The sequence below is a fragment of the Prionailurus bengalensis genome, chromosome E1, assembly GCF_016509475.1.
Source record: "Prionailurus bengalensis isolate Pbe53 chromosome E1, Fcat_Pben_1.1_paternal_pri, whole genome shotgun sequence".
Lineage (NCBI taxonomy): Eukaryota > Metazoa > Chordata > Mammalia > Carnivora > Felidae > Prionailurus > Prionailurus bengalensis.
The window spans coordinates 37,328,778-37,352,046 of NC_057347.1; the positions used below are offsets into that span (position 1 = coordinate 37,328,778).

At 38.0% G+C, this 23,269-nt stretch overlaps 1 protein-coding gene and 1 pseudogene across 1 annotated transcript in view; both read right to left on the reverse strand.

Annotated features, from left to right (window-relative positions):
- Positions 1-23,269, reverse strand: part of NPEPPS (aminopeptidase puromycin sensitive) — a 95,335-nt gene that overhangs the window by 38,313 nt on the left and 33,753 nt on the right. The window contains exon 3 of the mRNA XM_043584229.1: positions 2,419-2,496. Within this exon, the coding sequence (XP_043440164.1) occupies positions 2,419-2,496 (78 nt within the window). The remainder of the gene's footprint in view (positions 1-2,418; positions 2,497-23,269) is intronic.
- On the reverse strand, positions 6,397-16,330 carry LOC122486011 (annotated as a pseudogene).

Below are 23,269 nucleotides of genomic sequence, written 5' to 3' on the forward strand. Positions count from 1 at the left end.
GTTTGTGGGTTCGAGCCCCACGTCAGGCTCTGTGCTGACAGCTCAGAGCCTGGAGCTTGCTTCGGAGGCTGTGTCTCCCTCTCTCTTTGCCCCTCCCCCACTTGTGCTCTATCTCTCTCAAAAATAAATAAATGTAAAAAAAGTTTTTTTTTATTTTTTCTAAAAATACTAGGCAATATATTATCAGTATAAAAACTATGGAAACTGGGGCACCTGGGTGGCTCAATCGATTTAGCATCCGACTCCTGACTTCAGCTCAGGTCATGATCTCATAGTTCACGAGTTCAAGCCCCACGTCAGGCTCTGTGCTAACAGTGCAGAGCCCACTTGGAATTCTCTCTCTCTCCCTCTCACTCTCTCTCTCTGCCCCTAACCTGCTCACAGTCTGTCTCTCAAAGTAAATAAACATTTTTAAAAATTACGGAAACTAAAAAAAGGTATAAATAAGAATAAAAATAATATGTCAACAACCAGACATAGCATTTTATTTGTACAATTTTAGGGATATGATTCATCACCTTGTATATGTAATTTTGTATTCTGCTTTTCGATTTTACACTATAACAAGCACTTCACAGCATTAAGAATTCATAACCTCACTTTTAATTGCTATATATATTCCACCATACTGATATGTCATAATTAGCTTAATTATTCCCTTACTGTTGGGTAAATATATTCACTCTTATTTTTTACTGCCTTAAGTAATGTCTCAACAGACATTTCTAAGCATAAAGCATTTCTTGCATTTAGGATTTTTCTTTACATTCAGAACTGCTGAGTCAAAAGACATGAACATGTTTAGACATGTTTTTTTAAGTTTATTTTTTTCTGAGAGTGCAAGAGAGAGCACGACCAGGAAAAGAGCAGAGAGAGAAGGAGAGAGAGAGAGAATCCCAAGTAGGCTCCATGCTGTCAGCACAGTGCCTGACAGGGGGCTTGATCTCACAGTTTGTGAAATCATGACCTGAGCCAAGATTAAAGAGTCAGAAGTTTCGATCTCGTGGTCTGTGAGTTCGAGCCCCGCGTCAGGCTCTGGGCTGATGGCTCAGAGCCTGGAGCCTGTTTCCCATTCTGTGTCTCCCTCTCTCTCTGCCCCTCCCCCGTTCATGCTCTGTCTCTCTCTGTCCCAAAAATAAATTAACGTTGGAAAAAAAAAAAAAAAAAAAAGAAGAGTCAGAAGTTTAACCAACTGAGCCCCTCAGGCCCCCCAGGCTTTTGATACATATTTCCAGACTGCCTTCCAAATACACTGCATGGATTTGCACTCCCACCAGTAATATCAAAGTAGTCAAATCATTAAGAATCTTTTTTTTAACTTTAGCTTACATAACAGACAAAAACTGGTGTATCAGTAAATGCTGTCTTCATATTTCTCATTACTAGGAAGTCAAATGTCTTTTCACATGTTTTAGTCATTTGCATTTTCTTTTATACAAATTACCTGTTGCTTTTTTTTTTTTTTAACTTTTAATTCCAGTTAGTTAATGCACAGTGTTATATTAGTTTCAGATTTTCAATACAGTGATTCAATACTTCCATACAACTCTCGGTGCTCATCACAAGTGTACTTCACCTGCTGCTTTTCAAATTGATCATAAATCAAAGTCATATAGTGCTTTACCAATTGACTTGTATGTAATTTCTTATACTACATTAAGCTCAGTCTTCTTTTTTCTTTGTGTGTGGTTTTTTTTAATGTTTATTTATTTTTGAGAGAGACACAAAGAGACAAAGTGCTAGCGGGGAAGGGACAGAGAGAGAGAGAGGGAGACACAGAATCTGAAGCAGGCTCCAGGCTCCGAGCTGTCAGCACAGAGCCCGACACAGGGCTCGAACTCACAAACCATGAGATCATGACCTGAGCCGAAGTTGGACGCTTAACCACTGAGCCATCCAGGCACCCCTTTCTTTGTGCTTTTATACCTAATAATAGTATCGTATCAACAAATATTTCCTTTCGTGCCCTCACTTGCATAATATACATCAAAATCATCTGTGGGAAATTCACCTCAGACATGTGGATTCAAGTATGGAAAGACAGAGCTGGGTAACTATTTTTTTTAAAGCTGAAACTAAAAAGGTGAAAAACAATGCATTATGTTCTAGGATAGGATGATCATTAGTTTTGGTCATCTTTTTTCCTGGTATCCCAAAAGCTTTAACGAACCTCTTTCAAAAGCTTTGTCTTAATATTTAATCTGCTTAAAACGATGAGGGGATTGAGGAGGGCACCTTTTGGGATGAGCACTGGGTGTTGTATGGAAACCAATTTGACAATAAACTCATATATTGAGAAAAAAAAACGGTGAGGGGAAAAAAAAGGCACACAACAAATTTCTTTGGAAGAAGTAAGATGTCACTACTTTGGAAGAAATGAGATGTCACATGGGATCTTACAAAAGCCATGACTCTTACCTGTTTGGAGAGTGCTAGGAAAAGACAAGGTGACTTTTTCATCTTCATTCTGATAATTAAATCCTGTAGCATGTATTTCTGGAATGGAAATAAAAAACATTACTTCACATATCTGACTGAACTAAGACAAATCTAGACTGCAACAATTAACTTTTTTAAGAGCAAAATCTCTACTAAAACTAAATATTCTTTTTTTTTTTTCTTTAAGTAGGCTTCACACTCAACGTGGGGTTTGAACTCACAACCTTGAAATCAAGAGTCACATGCTCTATCGACTGAGCCAGCCAGGTGTCCCTAAAACTAAATATTCTTAATTTAATAAATTAAGTTTGTAGTTACAAAAGTATCATTTCAAACTAACCTATTTTAGGCCACATCCTAAGTTAAAAAGGCTCATGAAAAACAATTACACATCTGTATTAATACACAAAACTTTCATAACATAAAGGAAATAGGGCTAATATAAATATGAAAAGGTTTTCTACCAGATTCCCAGACATGCTTCATTCACATCTTTGTGTGACTAAGATATTTAAGTTTGCTTTTATTTATTTTGAGAGAGACTGAATGAGCGGGGGAGAGGCAGAGAGAGAGGGAGACAAAATCCCAAGCAGGCTCTGAGCTGTCAGCACAGAGCCTGATGCAGGGCCCGAACCCATGAACCATGAGATCATGACCCGAGCCGAAATCAAGAGTTGGATGTACAACCAACTGAGCCACCCAGGCATCCCTGTCCCAGACAAGATACTGCTTTCTACGTTGTAGTTTTACTCACGAACGTTCGAAAGATATAGCAAATTGCCAAGATTTCGGTGTTAAAATATATCAATGAAAGTTCTGTCCCCTAACCAAAGATAGGTAACAATTCCAACCAAAATACAGGTCATACTGGGGTGCCTGGGTGGCTCAGTCGGTTAAACATCCATCTCTTGATTTCGGCTCAGGTCATCATCTCATGGTTTGTGGGTTCCAGCCCCACATTGTGCTCCATGCTGACAGTGCAGAGCCTGCTTGGGATTCTCTGTCTCCCTCTCTCTCTGTTCCTCCCCTGCTGGTTCTTGCTCTCTCAAAAATAAATTAAAAAATTTTAAAAATCAAATGTAAAATACAGGTCATACTTCCAATAAAATTCTTTGTTGTTGCATTTTACAGAAATACAGGTGAAAACAGATGCGTGGATTAAATTACAGCTTTGATTTACTCTCTACCAGTAGTAACAAAAGATTGCTTATTTGATACTTCAGAATGCTCAATTGACACTTGAGGGAAAAGAGGGAAAAGGTAGATCAACTTCAACCACATCACATTCCCAACATCAGAAGTCAGCCAAAGAGGTAGCCTTAATAAGCACATGAATAGATGCTCAACATCCTTCAACGTCAGGGAAATGCAAATCAAACCACAATGAAACACTACTTCACACCCACTAGGATGCCTAAAATCAAAAAGAGAGAAAATACTAAGTGTAAGGGAGGATGTAGAGAAATTAGAATCCTGGTACATTACTGGTGGGAATGTAAACCGGCGCGGCTGCTTTGGAAAACAGCCCAGCAGTTCCTCAAATAATTATTAAATAGAATAACCATAAGACCCAGCTCCCACTTCTAGGTATATATCCAAGAGAAATAAAAACATATGTCCACACAAAAACTTATACGCAAATGTTTGTAGTAGCATTATTCACAATAGCCAAAAAGTGGAAACAACCCTAATGTCCATCAAATGATGAACAGATAAAAATGTGGTATACAATGGAATACTGTTTGACAAAAAGAAATAAAGTGTTGCTATATACTACAGTAAGGATAAACCTTGAAAAATATCGTATTAAGTGAAAGAAACCAGACACAAAAGGCCACGTATTTATAAGAAGTGTTCAGAATAGGCAAATCTATATAGAGACAGAAAGTAGATTAGGGGTTGCCTAGGGCTGGGAGTTTGAGGAGAAAGGGAAAGTGACTGCTTACAGGTACGTTCTTAATGGGGTGATGAAAATGTTTAAAATTGATTCTGGTGATGGCTGTGCAATTCTGTGAGTATACTAAAAATTACTGAATTGTACACTTTAAATGAGTGAATTGTATGGTATGTGAATCCTACCTCAATAAAACTGTTATTAAAAGAGAGGGTAAAAAGACAGAGAGGTAGGCTTATCAGTCATGGACTTAAGTTTGATATGGGTAACAATGATTCAGATTTAATAACATTCTGTAAGCCAGGCAAAATGCCCACAATTCACTGCTTTTTATGAATCACCCTGATTGAATTTTCAATGTTTCTAATACTATTATGGTTCAAACATGTCTTTATAAAGCTAAATCTTCACAAAACCATTAAACTATAATTTCAGATTTTGTTTAAGTTTATTTATTTTCAGAGAGGAAGGGAGCGCAGGGGTGGGGCAGAGAGAGAGAAGGAGAGATAGAATCCCAACAGGCTCCATGCTCTCAGCGCTGAGCCCCATGTGGCTCAATCCCATGAACTGTGAGATCATGACCTGAGATGAAATCAAGAGTCAAGGCTCAACCAACTGAGCCACGCAGATGCCCTACAATTTCAGATTTTAAAAGAACTTTAGGGGCGCCTGGGTGGCGCAGTCGGTTAAGCGTCCGACTTCAGCCAGGTCACGATCTCGCGGTCCCTGAGTTCGAGCCCTGCGTCGGGCTCTGGGCTGATGGCTCAGAGCCTGGAACCTGTTTCCGATTCTGTGTCTCCCTCTTTCTCTGCCCCTCCCCCGTTCATGCTCTGTCTCTCTCTGTCCCAAAAATAAATTAAAAAAAAAAAAACATTGAAAAAAAAATAAAAGAACTTTAATCAAATATTTGTTTTAAAGATGAAGAAAATGAGATACATAAAAGTTAATGATTTGCCTAAGGTCACATAGTTGGACTAGAACTCAGTTCCCTTCCTACTGCCAAAATTGTTTCTACCTTCATAAACTAGCTCCTAAATTTGAAAAGAACTCATGACTTGGCATATATACAATACTGATGAAATCTTCACTGAAATGACTTGCTGGCAAAAACTCGAGATTTGCTCTAACTTGATTCCTATATATAGAATCATACTTAGCCTAGAGGAAAACCAAGAATCACCTTAATGTTTAAGAATGTACCCCTCTGGGGGTGCATGGATGGCTCAGTCGTTGAGCATCGGATTCTTGATTTCAGCTCAGGTCATGATCTCATGGTTCATGGGATCAAGCCCCACAGTGGGCTTCGTGTTGACCGTGCAGAGCCTACTTGGGATTCTTTCTCTCCTTACCTCTCAGACTCTCTCCTGCTCACTCTTTCTTTCTCTCTCAAAATAAATGAACTTAAAAAAAAAAAAAAGAGTCACATGATCCACCAACTGAACGAGCTAGGTGCCCCAAGAATAGCAGTTTTTAAATTGAAACAAGTTTTGTGGGGCACCTGGGTGGCTCAGTTGGTTAAGTGTCCTACTTTGACTGAGGTCATGATCTCGCAGTTCATAGGTTCACGCCCCGTGTCAGGCTCTGTGCTGACAGCTCAGAGCCAGGAGCCTGCTTCGGATTCTATGCTTCCCTCTCTCTCTGCCCCTCACTCTTTCTCACTCACTCTTTCTCTCTCAAAAAATTAATAAACATTAAAAAATTAAAAACAACAATCAAGTTTTGTATTGCTGTATTCCATTCTAATACGGGCTTTCAAGTGTACATAGCAACTATATTACATGTGTAAAAAAAAGAATAAACCCTCCTCTAAAATTCTCTTAGAAAAAAAAGGGTAGTATGGGGTGCCTGTATGGGGTGGCTCAGTCCGTTGAGCACTGGACTTCTGCTCAGGTCATGATCTCTCAGTTCATGGGTTGGAGCCCCATGTTGGGCTCTGAGCTAACAGCTCAGAGCCTGAAGCCTCCTTCAGATTCTGTGTCTCTCTCTCTCTGCCTCTCCCCAGCTCATGCTCTGTCACTCAAAAAAAAAAAATAAAGGTTAGAAAAAAGAGTAGTAATCATATATTTGAATTCTTAAAAAGTCTCTTGTATTATGGGACACTCTTCCAGTCAGTCAGTCGAACTGGGGGAAGGGGGCTGTGGTTTTTCTTTTTGAATACTTGTAACAGTGTCCTTCCAGTGGCTGAGGCAGTTTCGTTTTCTTTAGACATCATTAGGCGCTGAAGCTCTCACAGGACAACTTTGATGCTATATGAATTCTGCCATTCTGCTAACACTGATATGTCTCTTGGGTCCACCACTCCATTAGAACTCTTAACTCCATTCATATTAATTTTTATTACAAATCTTACAGATGGGGGTACTCCTGGGTATTTATATTCACATTTAATTTTAAGACTGCATATTTGATTTTCATAAATTGTCCAAGGCCATAATGGCTGCAATCTTATGTCACTAATACTAATTCTTTTTTCTTTTCTATTTTAAGTAGGCTTCAGGCCCAGTGCAGAGCCCAGTGCAGGGCTTGAACTCACGACCCTGAGATTAAGACCTGAGCTGAGATCAAGAGTCAGATGCTTTACTGACTGGGCCACCCAGGCACCCCTAATACCTTTTTTAAATAAGCACATACCACTATGAGGGAGCCTACCATTATCATTAAAGCCAATCTGTATTATCAGTGGATAACACAATCGGTAATTATAAGGTAACTCCTGCTTTACTTAATAAAATCTAGATGAGTTTTTCTTAATTGAAAATTTGCTAAATATGTTCATATATGCTAACAATCCTATATCTCAATTTAACCTTTTATTCAACCAATACTATGCTACATAAATAATAGATATAAAAAATAAAGAATATATAAAATAGCTTCCTTCCTTTGTGAACCACAGGCTTCCTGTAGGTCTCACTGATTCTCTGATCTCTTGCATTCACAATGTGAACATAAAACATTATTTACATGCTGAACTATCTCATATTTTTCTTGACTTTAAAAAATATTAGTAGTCATAAAAACCAAATCTATTTTTACTCAACACCCCAAAAGCAAATAATCTAATATAAAAATGGGCAGAAGAAAAAGAGGTTAGAGTGGGAGAGAGCCAAAGCATAAGAGACTCTTAAAAACTGAGAACTGAGGGTTGATGGTGGGGGGGGGGGGGAGGGGGGGTGATGGGTATTGAAGAGGGCATCTTTTGGGATGAGCACTGGGTGTTGTATGGAAACCAATTTGACAATAAATTTCATATATTGAAAAAAAGTGGGCAGAAGACATGAATAGACATTTCTCCAAAGACATACACATGGCCAACAGTCAGATGAAAAGACGCTTAACATCACTTGTCATTGGGGAAATGTAAATCCAAACTACCACGAGCCATCACCTCACACTGGTCAGAATGGCTAAAATCAAAAACACAAGACACAAGCATTGGCAAGGATCTGGAGAAAAAGGGACCCTCGTGTACTGCTGGTGGGAATGCAAACTGGTTCAGCCACTGTTGAAGACAGTAAGGAAGTTCCTCAAAAAGTTGAAAATATACCATATGATCCAGGAATCGCACTACTGGATATTTACCCAAAAAGTACAAAAACACTAACTCAAAGGGATACATACGCGTACCCCTATGTTTATCGCATTATTTACAATAGCCAAATTATGGAAGTAACCTACGTGTCCACTGACAGATAAATGGATAGAGATGTGGAATATATACATACAACGGATTATTATTATTCAGCCATAAAAAGGAATGAAATCTTGTCATTTGCAACAGTATGGATGGTGCTAGAGGGTATAATACTAAGGGAAATAAGGCAGTCACAGAAAGACAAATGATTTCACTCATATGTGGAATTTAAGAAACAAAACAAATGAACAAAGAAAAAAAAAGAGACAAAGAGAGAAACCAAGAAACTGACTCTTAACGACAGAGAACAAACTGAACAAACCAGAGGGGAGGTGGGTGAGGGGGATGGGTGAAACAAGTGATGGGAGGTTAAAGAGTACACTTATCAGGATGAACACCGAGTAATGTACAGAATTGTTGAATCACATAATACTCAAATTATGTGGAGCTAAATTAACCTAAATTATGTGGAGCTAAATTAACCTAAAATTAACATAATACTGTATGTTAACTATACCGGAATTAAACAAAATTAAATTAAAAAATAAAAAATCAAGTCTATTTTAACATAGCACTAACCTCACAAAAGGTTGACCAAAATCCTAATCAACAGATACTAGAAGTATCAATTACATGAACTACCAAATGGAGCACTACAAAGCAGTGGGGAAAGGATAATGTTCTAGTAAGTAAGTCTAGTAAGTACTGAGTAGTCTAGTAAGTACTAAGGCACAATTCCCTTTGGGGGTTAGAAACCAAGCTGGACCTGGACTCATACCATACCTTAAGAAGTACATTATATAAATCAAAACAAAGCTTTTCAAAGGTAATATGGATGGGGGCACTTGGGTGGCTCAGTCCACTGACCATCCGACTCTTGGTTTTGGCTCAGGTCATGATCTCAGTTTGTGTGATTGAGCCCCATGGGGCTCTGCGCTGACAGCACAGAGCTTGCGATTCTGTCTCCTCATCTCTCTGCCCCTCCCCTGCTCATGCTCATGCTCTCACTCTCTCTAAAAATAAATAAGTAAACTTAAAAAAAAAAAAAAGATAATAGGGGCACCTAGGTGGCTCAGTTGGTTAAGTATCCGACTCTCGGTTTTGGATCAGGTCATGATCTCAGTTTGTGGGTTCAAGACCTGCATCCAGCTCTGCACTGTCAGTGCAAAGCCTGCTTGGGATTTGCTCTCTCTCCCTCTCTCTGCACCTCCCCTGCTCGCTTACATGCTCTCTCTCAAAATAAATAAATATTTTTTTAAAAAGGTAATATGGGGGCGCCTGGGTGGCTCAGTCGGTTAAGCGTCCGACTTCGGCTCAGGTCATGATCTCACGGCTCGTGAGTTCGAGCCCCGCGTCGGGCTCTGTGCTGACAGCTCAGAGCCTGGAGCCTGTTTCAGATTCTGTGTCTCCCTCTCTCTCTTTGACCCTCCCCCATTCATGCTCTGTCTCTCTCTGTCTCAAAAGTAAATAAACGTTAAAAAAAATTTTTTTTAATAAAAAATAAAAAGGTAATATGGATGATATCTTCATGATATTAGAATCGAAAAAGTTTTGCTTTTTTTTTTTAAGACAAAAAACAATAGTCACAAAGAAAAAGAAAAGGGGAGGGGGGTGGTGCCTGACTGGCTCAGTCAGTAGAGCATGCGACTCTTGATCTCAGGATTGTGAGTTCGAGTCCCACACTGGGTATAGAGATTATTTAAAAATAAAATCTTTAAAAAAGTTTTTAAAAAGAAAAAAATGATAAATTGTATTTCTCATGAAATAAGAATTTCTGTACATTAAGAGGCACCATTAATAAAGTTAAGATGCAGGGAGGGGCATCTGGGTGGCTCAGTCAGTTAAGTACCTGACTCTTGATTTTGGCTCAGGTCATGATTACACGGTTCATGAGTTCAAACCCCGCATTGGGCTCTGCACTGACAGCATGGAGCTTGTTTGGGATTCACTCTCTCCCTCTCTCTCTGCCCCTCCCCTGCTCTCTCTCTCTCTCTTTCAAAAAAAAAAAAAAGAATTTAAAAAATTAAAAAAATTAAACTTAAGATGCAGAAGATATTTGTGACACATAAGTGGCAAAGAACTTACATCCAGAACATAAAAAGAACTCCTTTAAATTCCAAGAAAAAGACATAGAACTCAGAATAAAAATAAAATAGGCAAAATACTTTGACACAGTAAAGGAAATATGTATGCCCAATATATATACAATAAGGTAACCAACTTCATTAAAATCAGGAAATGAAAATTAAATCCTCAGTCAGATACCATTACATACCTACCAGATTAGCTAACAGCAAGAAGTCTAAAAACACCAAGTGTTAATAAGAATGTGAAGCAGCTGGGGTGCCTGGCTGGCCTAATAGAAGAGCATGCAGCAGTGAATTCGTGAGGGTCATGAGTTCTAGCTCCACGTTATGTGTAGAGATTACTTAACTAAATAAACTTGAAAAAAAAAAAAAAAAAAAAAGACCGAAGACGGTGGAGCAGCTGGAACTCACTCTTGGAGGTAATGTAACTGACATACCTTGAAAATAATTACACCCTATAGCACAGAAACTCCACTCCAAGGCATATACTTTATGGCAAAGTATGCCTATGTGCACCAGGCTGAACATTAAGAAAATACATAGCAGGGCATCTGGGTGGCTCAGTCGGTTAAATGTCCGACTTCAGCTCAGGTCATGATCGATTTGTGAGTTCGAACCCCACATCCATTTCTGCACTGACAGCGTGGGGCCTGCTTCAGATCTTCTGTCTCCGTCTCTCTCTGTCCCTCCCCAGCTTGCTCTCTAAAATAAATAAACATTAAAAAAAAAAAAAAAAAGTATGTAGCCACATTGTTCCCAATAGCCTCAAACTAAAACAATCCAGATGTCCATCAATGTCCACCAATGGAAGAAAGGATAAATATATTTTGGTATGTTTCTATAATGGAATGCAGGGTAGTGACAAAAAAGAATAAACTCCATGGGAATGCAAGCTGGTGCAGCCACTCTGGAAAACAGTACGGAGGTTCCTCAAAAAACTAAAAATAGAACTACCCTATGACCCAGCAATTGCACTACTAGGCATTTATCCACGGGATATAGGTGTGCTGTTTCAAAGGGACACATGCACCCCCATGTTTATAGCAGCACTATCAACAATAGCTAAAGTATGGAAAGAGCCCAAATGTCCATCGATGGATGAATGGATAAAGAAAATGTGGTGTGTGTGTGTGTGTGTATATGTGTATATGTACACACACACACACACACACACACACACACACATATATGTGTGTGTGTGTATATATATATATATACATATATATATATACATACATATACACACACACAATGGAATATTACTCGGCAATCAAAAAGAATGAAATCTTGCCATTTGCAACTACATGGATGGAACTGGAAGGTATTATGCTAAGTGAAATTAGTCAGTCAGAGAAAGACAAAAATCATATGACTTCACTCATATGAGGACTTTAAGAGACAAAACAGATGAATATAAGGGAAGGGAAACAAAAATAATATAAAAACAGGGAGGGGGACAAAACAGAAGAGACTCATAAATATGGAGAACTGACGGTTACTGGAGGGGTTGTGGGAGGGGGGATGGGCTAAATGGGTAAGGGGCATTAAGGAATCTACTCCTGAAATCATTGTTGAACTATATGGTAACTAATTTGGATGTAAATTTTAAAAAATAAAAAATAAAAAAATAAATAAAATAAAAATAAAAAATAAAATTAAAAAAAAAAGAATAAACTCCAGCTGTATACAACGTATGGGCAAATCTTAAAAACTTAATATTGAGCAAAAGAAGCCATACAGTATTTTACTGTGTGATTCCATTTATATAAAGTACAAAAAACGTAAACTAAGCTATATTATTCATGAATGTGTACTTATGTTGTCACACTATAAAGCAAAAGAAGAAAATCATTACTTTGAAAGTCAAAGTAAGGTAAGATGGGATGTGATCAGAAAGGGGCATGGTAATAGGTCTTTAGGATTATAGTACTAAGCTGTACAATTGCCATAGGCACTTTTTTGAGGTACACAATATTTTTCACGATAAAAGATCTAAAAAATTTAAGGAAACGCCAAGTCATACTAAAAACAGATGGGTGTCATCTATCCTAACTCCAAAACATTTCTTATAGTTGCTTTAAACACAACTAAACTAGTTCAGTAAAAACAGATTAAGAGAAAAAAATAGTTTACCCTATAGATGCTGAAAACATGATTAAATGTTCATCAGCCACTCTTGGTAAAAACTTAGTAAGTATAGATAAAGCTGTATCAGTTATGAGACTGTATTTCAGGAAAATCCAAGAGAATCAAGTGAAAAGAAATGATTTAAAAAATTCAGTAAGGTAAAACAAGATACAAAATTAACACAGAGTGGAGGTGCCTGGCTGACTCAGTCAGTAGAGCATGTGACTCTTGATCTCAGAGTCATGAATTCAAGCCCCACATTGGGCGTAGAGTTTACATTAAAAAAAATTAACACAGAGAAATCAAGAGCCATAACTAGAAGATATAACAAAAGACTTCATAATAGCAACAAGAAGTATAAAACACCTAGGAATATATATAGTAAGAAATGTGTAAAATCTTTTTTTTTCCTTGGGGGGGGTGCAAGTGAGCGAAGGGCAGGTGGGGGGGAGGGGGGGAGGGAGAGAGAGAGAGAGGGAGAGGGGGAGAGAGAGAGAGAGAGAGAGAGAGAGAGAGAGAGAGAGAGAGAGAAGGAGAGACAGGGAGAGACAGAAATGCAGCTCACCTGAAATGGGGCTTGTGCTCACCTGAAGTGGGACTCGAACTCATGAACCGTGAGATCATGACCTGAGCCAAAGTCAGATGCTTAACAAATGAGCCACCCAGGCACCCGAAATGTGTAAAATCTTTATGAAGATAATTTCAATCACTACTCAGAGACACAAAAGACAAACAATGGAAAGGTAAATAATAATCTTAGGGATAAATCTCATTGTTATTGTCTTTAGGTTACATATCATATGATCCCAATAAAAATACCAAGTTTTTCTTTTTTAATGGGACAATCTGACACTGATATTCATACGTAAAAATAAATAAGAAACTCAATGAATTCAGAACAAGAAATGTAATGAGAGGGCCTGTTATATAGCTATTAAAACATATTACAAAATTACAATAATTTTGAGTATGGAACTACACTTAGCAATACAGAATATTCAAAAAGTAAAAAGAAGAATCAAATACATATGATTTAACATACAATAAAGGTGGCATTTTGAATATGAGGGAAAAGATGGATTATTCCATAAAAGATGTTGTGGCAAAAATTTAAGTTGGATTCATACCTTATATCTAATATGAAAATAAATTCCAAGTGGAAGAAAGACTTATGTTTAAAACCAGAACTATAAAAATACTGCCTTTTACAAATAACCAATGCCTGGAAAAACCTTTCTAAACATGCCTTAAAATCTAGAAGTCATAGGGGCACCTGGGTGGCTCAGTTGGTTAAGGGGCCAACTCTTGGTTTCAGCTCAGGTCATGATCTCATGGTTGTGGGATCGAGCCCTACATTGGGCTCCGCACTGAGCATGAAGCCTGCTTGGAATTCTCTCTTCCTCTCCTTTTGCCCCTCTTCCTGACTCACACACACACACACACTCTCTCTCTCTCTCTCACTGATAGAAAAAGGGTTACTCTCCCTTAGATTTAGTATTGATTTTTTTAAAAAATCAGTAAAAAAGGACAGCATCCGATTAAAAATGGGCAATGATATGAACAGGCACATCACAGAAAATTCAAACAAGAATTGTTTTAATTGTTTATTTATTTTGAAATAGAGAGAAAGCATGAGCAGGGGAGGGCAGAGAGAGTGTGAGAGAGAGGCTCCCAAACAGGCTCCATGCAGTCACTGCAGAGCCTGATACATGACCATGAAATCATGACCTGAGTTGAAATCAAGAGTTGGATGCTTAACTGACTGAGCCACCCAGGTGCCCCGAATATGAATGGTTTTTAAAACACACAGATTCTTAATTTGATAATATAAAGAAATACAAAGTAAAGGCATTATAAGATTACCTTTTACCTATCAGATTACCAAAGATAAAAAAATTTGAGATGATACGGTACTGAATAGAGTGTTTGATTAACAAGTTTCTGGATATTAGTATAGTCTCTATAAAGTGCAATTTGACAATATCAATCAACATTACAAATATATATACCTTCTGAACCAATAATTCAACTTCCAGGAATTTATCCCAAATACCTTCTCATATATGCAAAATGGTGTGTGATATATACAATACTATTCACTGCAGCATAGAATTCCATTTAAATATCCATCAGCAGTGGACTGGCTTAATGAATTATGATAAATTCATTTCACAGAATACTAATTAACCATTAAAAAATGAGGAAGCTTTTTATGTACTGATTTATAACAAACCCCAAAATAAGCAAAGTTCAGTTTTTCATGAAATACTACTTTTGTATTAAAAAGTAAGTTTCTGGGGCGCCTGGGTGGCTCATTAGACTTCAGCTCAGGTCATGATCTCACAGTTCGCAAGTTCAAGCCATGCATTGGGCCCTGTGCTGACAACTCAGAGCCTGGAGCCTGCTTCAGATTCTGATTCTGTCTGTCTGTCTGTCTCTCTCTCTCTCTCTCTCTCTCTCTCTCTGCCCTTCCCCCACTTGCACATGCTCTCTCTCAAAAATAATAAACATGAAAAAAATTTTAAGTTTTCAATTAACTAAAGTTGGTGTTTCACCAGGAAAATTCAGCAGAAGCAATAAGTATTAAGTTTAGGACAAAAGCACCTCTTCTCCACTCCATTTAACTTTTTCATGTTAGCCCTCTATATATGGCCTCTCTGTCTGCATCAAAAAACTCTTCCTATATTAATATTTGAGCATGAACATCATGCACTAAAAGGTAAAACATTAGTTGAACCATGCAACACTTTTTCCTCTTTATGTTTAAACATGATGAAATTTAATCACGGGAAAGGAAGTACAAAGAGAGAAATACAAGAGAGTATACTCAGAAAGCCACATTTTTAAAATGATTGAAATAGAAAAAAAAATACATAAAGTCAGCCAAAATTGTTATAGCTTACATCATCTACACAAGCTTCGAGTGGATTCTGTTCTCGTATTATACTGAGATACAAGTATACAATCTTCTAAAAATGCCAGTAACAGAAGTTCCAATTCAACTGTACTTCAAAAGTTCCTTTATAAATGGTCATTTGGAGACATTTTCCAAAACAAGACATGCAGATGACCAAGAGACACATGAAAAGATGCTCAACATCACTCATCATCAGGGAAATACAAATCAGAACTACAATGAGGTATCAATTCACACTAATCAAAATGGCTAAAATTAACAACACAAGAAACAACAGGTGTTGGCAAGGATGCAGAGAAAGGGGAATCCTCTTACATTGTTGGTGGGAACGCAAACTGGTGCAGCCACTCTGGAAAACAGTACCGCAGTTCCTCAAAAAGTTAAAAATAGAACTACCCTATGACCCAGCAATTGCACTAGGGAGGTATTTACCCAAAGGATACAAAAATACTAATTTAAAGGGATACATGCACCCTGATGTTTACAGCAGCATTACCAACAAGAGCCAAAGTATGGAAAGAGTCCAAATGTCTGTCCATTGACTGATGAATGGACAAAGATGTGGGGTATACACACATCTGTCTGTCTTCTCTCTCTCTCTCTCTCTCTCTCTCTCTCTCTCTCACACACACACACACACACTATGGAATATTACTCAACCATAAAAAAGAATGAAATCTTGCTATTTGCATCAATGTGGATGGAGCTAGACAGGATTATGTTAAGTGAAATAAGTCAGTCAGAGAAAGACAAATACTCATATGTGGAATTTAAAACACAGTGGGAGGAAAAAAAGAGAGGGAAACCAAGAAACAGACTCTTAACTATAGAGAAAAAACTGATAGTTACTATAGGGGAGGTGGGTGGGGGATGGGTTAAATAGGTGATGGGGATTATGGAGGGCACTTGTTCTGATGAGCCCTAGGCATTGTATGTAAAACTAAATTCTATACCTAAAACTAATATTATACTGTATGTTAACTAACTGGAATTTAGATAAAAACTTTAAAAAATAAAAATAAATTAATGGTCTATTTGGAACTCAGAATATCATTTCTTCCAAGCCACATCTGTATGTAACCTAATTAGGCAACCTAATCCACATAATTCTAGATAACCCACATATGCCTATATATTTCAATACTAAATCAAATGTGATTAGGTTTTGTTTTGTTTATTCAGATGGCAACCTACCGACCATAGTGTTTCTGTGGTTTCAGAAAGCAGTTCATGGTGCAATGAAAAAGAATCCAAAGTTCAACAGACGCTTCCAATAGCCACCTGCTACTTGCAACATACCTTGTTTTTTCATAAAAACCAAAATGGTTTTGCACTGGGGAAAAAAAAAAAAAACACACCATTCTGGAGGAATTACAGGGGAACCTACAGAGAACATGGAACCAAGAACTCAATGTGAGGGGAGCGCTGTTGTCAAAAAAATAATAGCCTAGAACTGACTTTGTAAGGGTAACAATGGAAGGAGGAAGACAGTGGAATAAAATAGCCAATGTACTGAAAGAAAATAACTGCCAATCTAGAATTTGACGGCAAGGAAAAGTAATTCTTCAAAAATGAATGCTATGAAGGTGGGGGGTGACGCTTGGGTGGCTCAGTCAGTGGAGCATCCAACTCTGATTTCAACTCAGGTCATGATCCCAGGATTGTGGGATCAAGCCCCATGTCAGGCTCACATTGAGCATGAAGCCTGTTTGGGATTCTCTCTCTCTCCCTCTGCCCCCGTCCTCTGCTCAAGATCTCTCTCTCTCTCTCTCTCTAAAATTAAAAACAAAAAAAGGAATATTATGGGGCACCTGGCTTGTTTAGTTGGCAGAACATGCAACTCTCGGGGACATGTGTTTGGGCCCTACATTGGAAGTAGATTTTACTTAAATTTTTATTTATTTATTTAATTTTTGAGGTGGGGGAGGGGGAGAGAGAGAAAGAAACAGGATCCCAAGCAGACCCCTCACTTTCAGTGCAGAGCCCAAAGTGGAACTCAAACCCATGAGCCATGGATGAGATCATGACCTGAGCTGAAACCAAGTCAGACACTTAACTGGCTGGGCCGCCCAGGTGCCCCATGTATTTAAAATTTTGTTTTAAGGGGTGCCTGGGTGGCTCAGTCAGTTGAGCGTCCGACTTCGGCTCAAGTCATGATCTCACAGTTCGTGGGTTCGAGCCCCACATCAGGCTCCGTGCTGACTGCTTGCTCAGAGCCTGGAGCCTACTTCAGATTCTGTGTCTCCTTCTCTCTCTGCCCCTCCCCCGCTCACGCTTTGTCTCACTGTTTCTCAAAAAATAAATGTAAAAAAAAAATTTTTTTTTTTAATTTTGTTTTAAAAAATGAATATTATAACACTGGTAATACACATCTGTCAAAACTCACCAAAATGCAAGATGAACACTAAAAATTAAGTGTTAATAATATCTTAAAATTAACATATTATTGCATGTGAATTATACTTCAATAAAGTAGGAATTTATTTTTTTAATGTTTTATTTATTTGAAAGAGAGAGAGAGCAAGCAGGGGAGGGGCAGAGAAAAAGGGACAGAGAGAGAATCCCAAGCAGGGTCCGTGCTACCAGCACAGATCTCAACTTGGGGCTCAATCCCAGGAACCATGAGATCATGTCCTGAGCCAAGATCAAGAGTTGGAGGCTTAACCAACTGAGACATCCAGGTGCCCCAATAAGGTAGGAATTTAAAACAAAGGCTAAAAAAATAAAGCAAAGATATGCTCAAAGAAGCAAAATCAGAGACTTTGCCATCAACAGACCCATACTAAACATTGTAAAAGGTATTCTTCAAACAAAAAGAATAATTCTAAAAGGATTGCTAGGATGAACAACAAAACAACAAATATTTTGGTAAAGCTAAAGAAATATTATACTATATATAACAAAATAATGTCTTATGACTTAAAATTTTTAAAAATGGAGAGAGAGAGGAAAATTAAACTATACCACAATGACACCATGTAAGTCAGATGGAGATACATGGAGATTAAGTGCTCCTAAGATCCTTGTAGTGTCCAGAAGAAGGGTGAAATGATCAATTACCACTGGATTTTTTTAGTTAGGGATGGCTGTTGTAATTCCAGGGGTACTGACATACATCCAAAAAACAAGCATTACTTTTAGGACCTTTCTAATTAAAAGAATATGACAAAACACATAAAATATGGTAGATTTAAAGAAAAATAACAGTAATTACATAAATGTAAATGGATTAGCAGCTTTATTTAGAAGACAAAGGTTTTCAGATTGTAACTCAAAGAAAAAAAAGTACAATGAGCTGTTTACATGAGGTATACCTAAAACACAATCATTCAGAAAGGTTAAAGGTAAAGAATAAGAAAAATCGTGACAAACACCAACCAATAATTCATAAAATAAGCAGGGAAAAATCAGTAAAAATGAAGATTTAAACAAAATTAACAAACTTGATTTGGTTAAGACATATATAAAACAGTGCATCCAACAATTACAAAACCACACTCTTTTCAAGCACCCACGAACATTTTAGAAGTGACCAGGGGCGCCTGGGTGGCGCAGTCGGTTAAGCGTCCGACTTCAGCCAGGTCACGATCTCGCGGTCCCTGAGTTCGAGCCCCGTGTCAGGCTCTGGGCTGATGGCTCAGAGCCTAGAGCCTGTTTCCGATTCTGTGTCTCCCTCTCTCTCTGCCCCTCCCCCGTTCATGCTCTGTCTCTCTCTGTCCCAAAAAAATAAATAAACGTTGGAAAAAAAAAAAAAAAAAAAGAAGTGACCAAATCTTGGTCCATAAAGCAAGAGCAAGTCTTAAAGTCCAAAGAAGTAAAATCATATACGGGCATACGTCATTTTATTGTCCTTCACAGATATCATGCTTTGCTTACAAATTGAAGGTCTGTGACAACCCTGTGTAGAACAAGTCTATTGGCCCCATTTTCCCCCCAAAGCATTTGCTTACTTTATGTCTCTGTGTCACATTTTGATAAGTTCTAAAATATTTCAAACTTGTATATGTTATGGTGATCTCTGATGTAACTATTATAATTGTTTTGGGGTGCCACAAACTGCACCTATGTAAGACCACTAACCTAATCAATAAATGTTGAGTACACTCAGAATGCAGATGTGATGGAAACAGCAAAATAACTAGAAATGGAGACTGAAGGTGTGAGTAAACTGCTGCAATCTCATAATGAAGCATGAATGGATGAGAAGTGGCTCCTTTGAAAAAAAAAATATTTTAATGTTTGTTTATTTTTGAGAGGGAAAGAGACAGAACACAAGTCGGGGAGGGGCAGAGAGAGAGAAGGAGGACACAGAACCCGAAGCAGGCTCCAGGCTCTGAGCTGGCAGCACAGAGCCGGACACAGGACTCGAACCCATGAACCGTGAGATCATGACCTGAGCTGAGGTTAGATGCTTAACGGACTGAGCCACCCAGGTGCCCTGATGAGGAGTTGCTTCCTATGGGTAAGCAAAGAAAGTGGTTTCTTGAGATGGAATCAACTCTTGGTGAAGATACTTTGAAAACTGTTGAAATGACAAGAGCAATCTGGAATATTACATAAACTTCACTGATAAAGCAACAATAGGATTTGAGAGGACTGATTCCAATTTTGAAAGAAGTTCTACTGTGGGTAAAATGCTATCAAACAGTATCACATGCTACAAAGAAAGCATTCAAGAAAGGAAGAGTCAACCAATGCAGCAAACTTCATTGTTGTCTTATTTTAAGGAAATGCTACAGGGGCATCTGGATGGCTAGCTCGGTCAGTTAAGCACTAGACTCTTGGTTTTGGCTCAGGTCATGATCTCACGGTTTGTGAGATTGAGCCCCAAATCGGGCTCCATGGAGCCCACTTGGGATTCTATCTCCCCCATCTCTCTGCCCCTCCTCTGCTCGCATTCTCTCTCTCTCTCAAAAATAAACGTTAAATAAATAAAAAAGAAAATGCAACAGCCACCTCAATCTTTAGATCAGTCAGCATCTATCAACATCAAAGCAAGACTCTCCATCAGCAAAAAAAAAAAATTACGATTTGCTAAAAGCTCTGATAATGATTACCATTTTTTAGCAATGAAGTATTTTTAAGTTAAGGTATATACATTGTTTGGGTTTTTTTAACCACATAATGCTACTGCACACTTAACAGACTATAGTATAGTGTAAACATAACTTTTATATGCACTGGAAAACTAAAAAAAAAACTCATTTGATTCACGTTACCATGATGATTTACTTTATTTCAGGGGCCTGGAACCAAACCAACCTATACTATCCCCCAGATATGCCAATAGTGTGTTACTTGACCATAATACAATTACTAGAAAAGCTCCAGGTACATCTAAATATTCCATGAATCAGAAAGTATTTTGAACTGAATGATAAAGACACTGTATGTCAAAAAAACGTGGAAGCAGATCAGTGGTTGCCTGGAGATGGGGAGAGAAGGGGAAGAATGGATCACAAAGGGGCATGAAGAAACACTGCAGGGGTGATGGATATGTTATCTTGGTTGTATCCATTGGCAAAAAGTATCAAGTTATACATTTTATTTATTTTAAGAGAGAGAGAGAGAGAGAGAGAGCGAGCACGAGTCAGTGAACAGGGAAGGGGCAGAGGGAGAGAGAGAATCTTCAGCAGGCTCCACACCCAGTGCAGAGCCCAACAGGGGGCTGGATCTCACAACTGTAAGATCATGACCAGAGCTGAAATCAAGAGTCAGACACTCAACCGACAGACCCATCAAGGTGCCCCCAAATTATACATTTTAGTACACACGGTTTATTACATGTCCAATATTACATAAACCTTATAAAGCTGTATTTAAAAAAAGGAAAGAAAAAAAGAGGAGAAGGCAGGAGGAGTTGCAGCTGCATCAAACCACAGTCACTACCTGGAGAATTTTCCCCAAAACAAACTAAAAAAAAGTGTGGGATGCACCTAAAAGTGGTATATTTTTAGAAGGAGACTTTTTAGCTTTAAATGAATGTATTACTATAAAAGAAACTAATAAGCCAAGCAACCATCTCAAAAAGTTAAAAAAAAAAAAACTGCAAAACAAACTTGAAGAAAGGAGAAGGAAATAATAAAGAGCAAAAGTTAAGGAAACAGAAAATAAACATGCAATTGAGGACTTAAAATCAAAAGTTGGCTGGGTGGTTCAATCAGTTAAGAACCCGACTTCAGCTCAGGTCATGATCTCATGGTTTGTGAGTTCAGGCCCCGCATCAAGCTCTCTGCTGTCAGCACATAGCCCACTTTAGATCCTCTGTCCGCCCCCTCCTCTGCCCTTCCCCAGCTTGTTCTCTAAATAAATAAACAAACAAACAAACGAATAAATAAATAACACAAAAGTTGGTTCTTAGACTAATAAAACTGAAAAGACTTGGGGACTGAAGGGGAAAAAAGAAAAGTCATGAGGAAATAAAATACGGTTGACCCTGAGCAACACAAGTTTGAACTGTGCAGGTTAACTTCTACATGGATTTTTTTAATAAATACAGTACTGTAAATGTACTTTCTCTCCTTTATGGTTTTCTTTTTTTATTTTCAATTTTTAAAATTGTATGTTAATTCTAGTACAGTTAACATACACTGTTATATTAGTTTCAGGTGTACAATATAGATGTTCAGCAATTCTACACATTCTCAGTGCTCATCAAGACAAGTGTGTTCTTCGTCCCCTTCACCTGTTCCCCCCGCCCCCTGCCCTGTAGCCATCAATTAGTTCTCTACAGTTAAGAGTCTGTTTCTTGGGGCACCTGGGTGAGCATGAGCCCCGCTTCAGGTGAGCCCCACTTCTCTTTACCTCTTTCTCTGCCCCTTGCTCACTTGCCCCCTCTTTCTCTCTCAATAAAAAGAGTATGAAAGAGTTTGTTTCTTAATTTCTTTTTTCCCCCTTTGTTTCGTTTCTTAAATTCCATATAAGAGTAAAATCATATGGGTTTTGTCCTTCTCTGACTTATTTCTCTTAGCATAATGCTCTCCAGCTCCATCCATGTTTTGTCAATATCAAGATTTCAGTTTTTATGACTGAGTAATATTCCACTGCACGCGCACACACACACACTACATCTTTATCCATTCATCTGTTGATGGATACCTGGGCTGCTTCCACAATTTGACAATTGTAAATAATGCTGCAATTAACATAGGGATGCATATATCCTTTCAAATTAGTGTTTTCATATTCTTTAGGCAAATACTCAGTAGTGGAATTACCGGATCATATGACAATTATATTTTTAATTTTTTGAGGAACCTCTATATACTATTTTACACAGTGGCTACAACAAACTGCATTCCCACCTTATGGTTTTCTTAATAACATTTTCTTTTCTTTAGCTTACTTTATTGTAGAAATACAGTATATGATACATATAATACACAAAATATGTGTTAACTCTAGGTTACTGGTGAGTCTTCCAGACACAGTATGCTACCAGTACTTAAGTTTTGGAGGAGCCAAATTATATGCAGATTTTCAAGTGCACAGGAGGTTGGTGCCCCTAAACCCCGCAATGTTCAAGGATCAACTATTTATAAAAAAGTACAGTAAATTTATAAAGTTATTACTTATGTAAAAAAAAAATAAATAAATAAAATGATATTTTGTTACATGAGATTTGGTAGCTAAGATCCTTTGTAATATTAATATGTTGAAACAATTTACAGTAGAGTTTTTCAGTGTTTTGTGGCAGCTCCAAATATGAATTACAAGTCTGCCAAGATGCTGATTTCCTTGGCCCTTGGGTCCGCCAGATAGTGCTTGAACAATAAGATACTTCTGTCACCCTCCTTGTGTGAGACTCTTCTTTCCAGTGTACCAAGAACACATTATCATTTTCTATGAATGTCTTGAGGAAAAAAAAGTTAAGAAGCACTGATTTGGAGAATAACTCTTCCAGCTTTGCCTTTAAAAACAGCATACATACTATCAAAAAGACAAAGATAATAAATAGGTGGTGGCAGGATGTGGAAAAAAGAGAACTCTTGTATAGTGCCAGTAGAAATGTAATTGGCACAGCCATTATGGAAAAGTTATGAAGGTTCTTCAAAAAATTAAAAATAGGGGTGGCCTGGGTGGCTCAGTTGGTTAAGTGGCTGACTTTTGGTTTTGGCTCAGGTCATGACGTCACAGTTCATGAGATCAAGTCCCGAGCTGGGCTCTGTGCT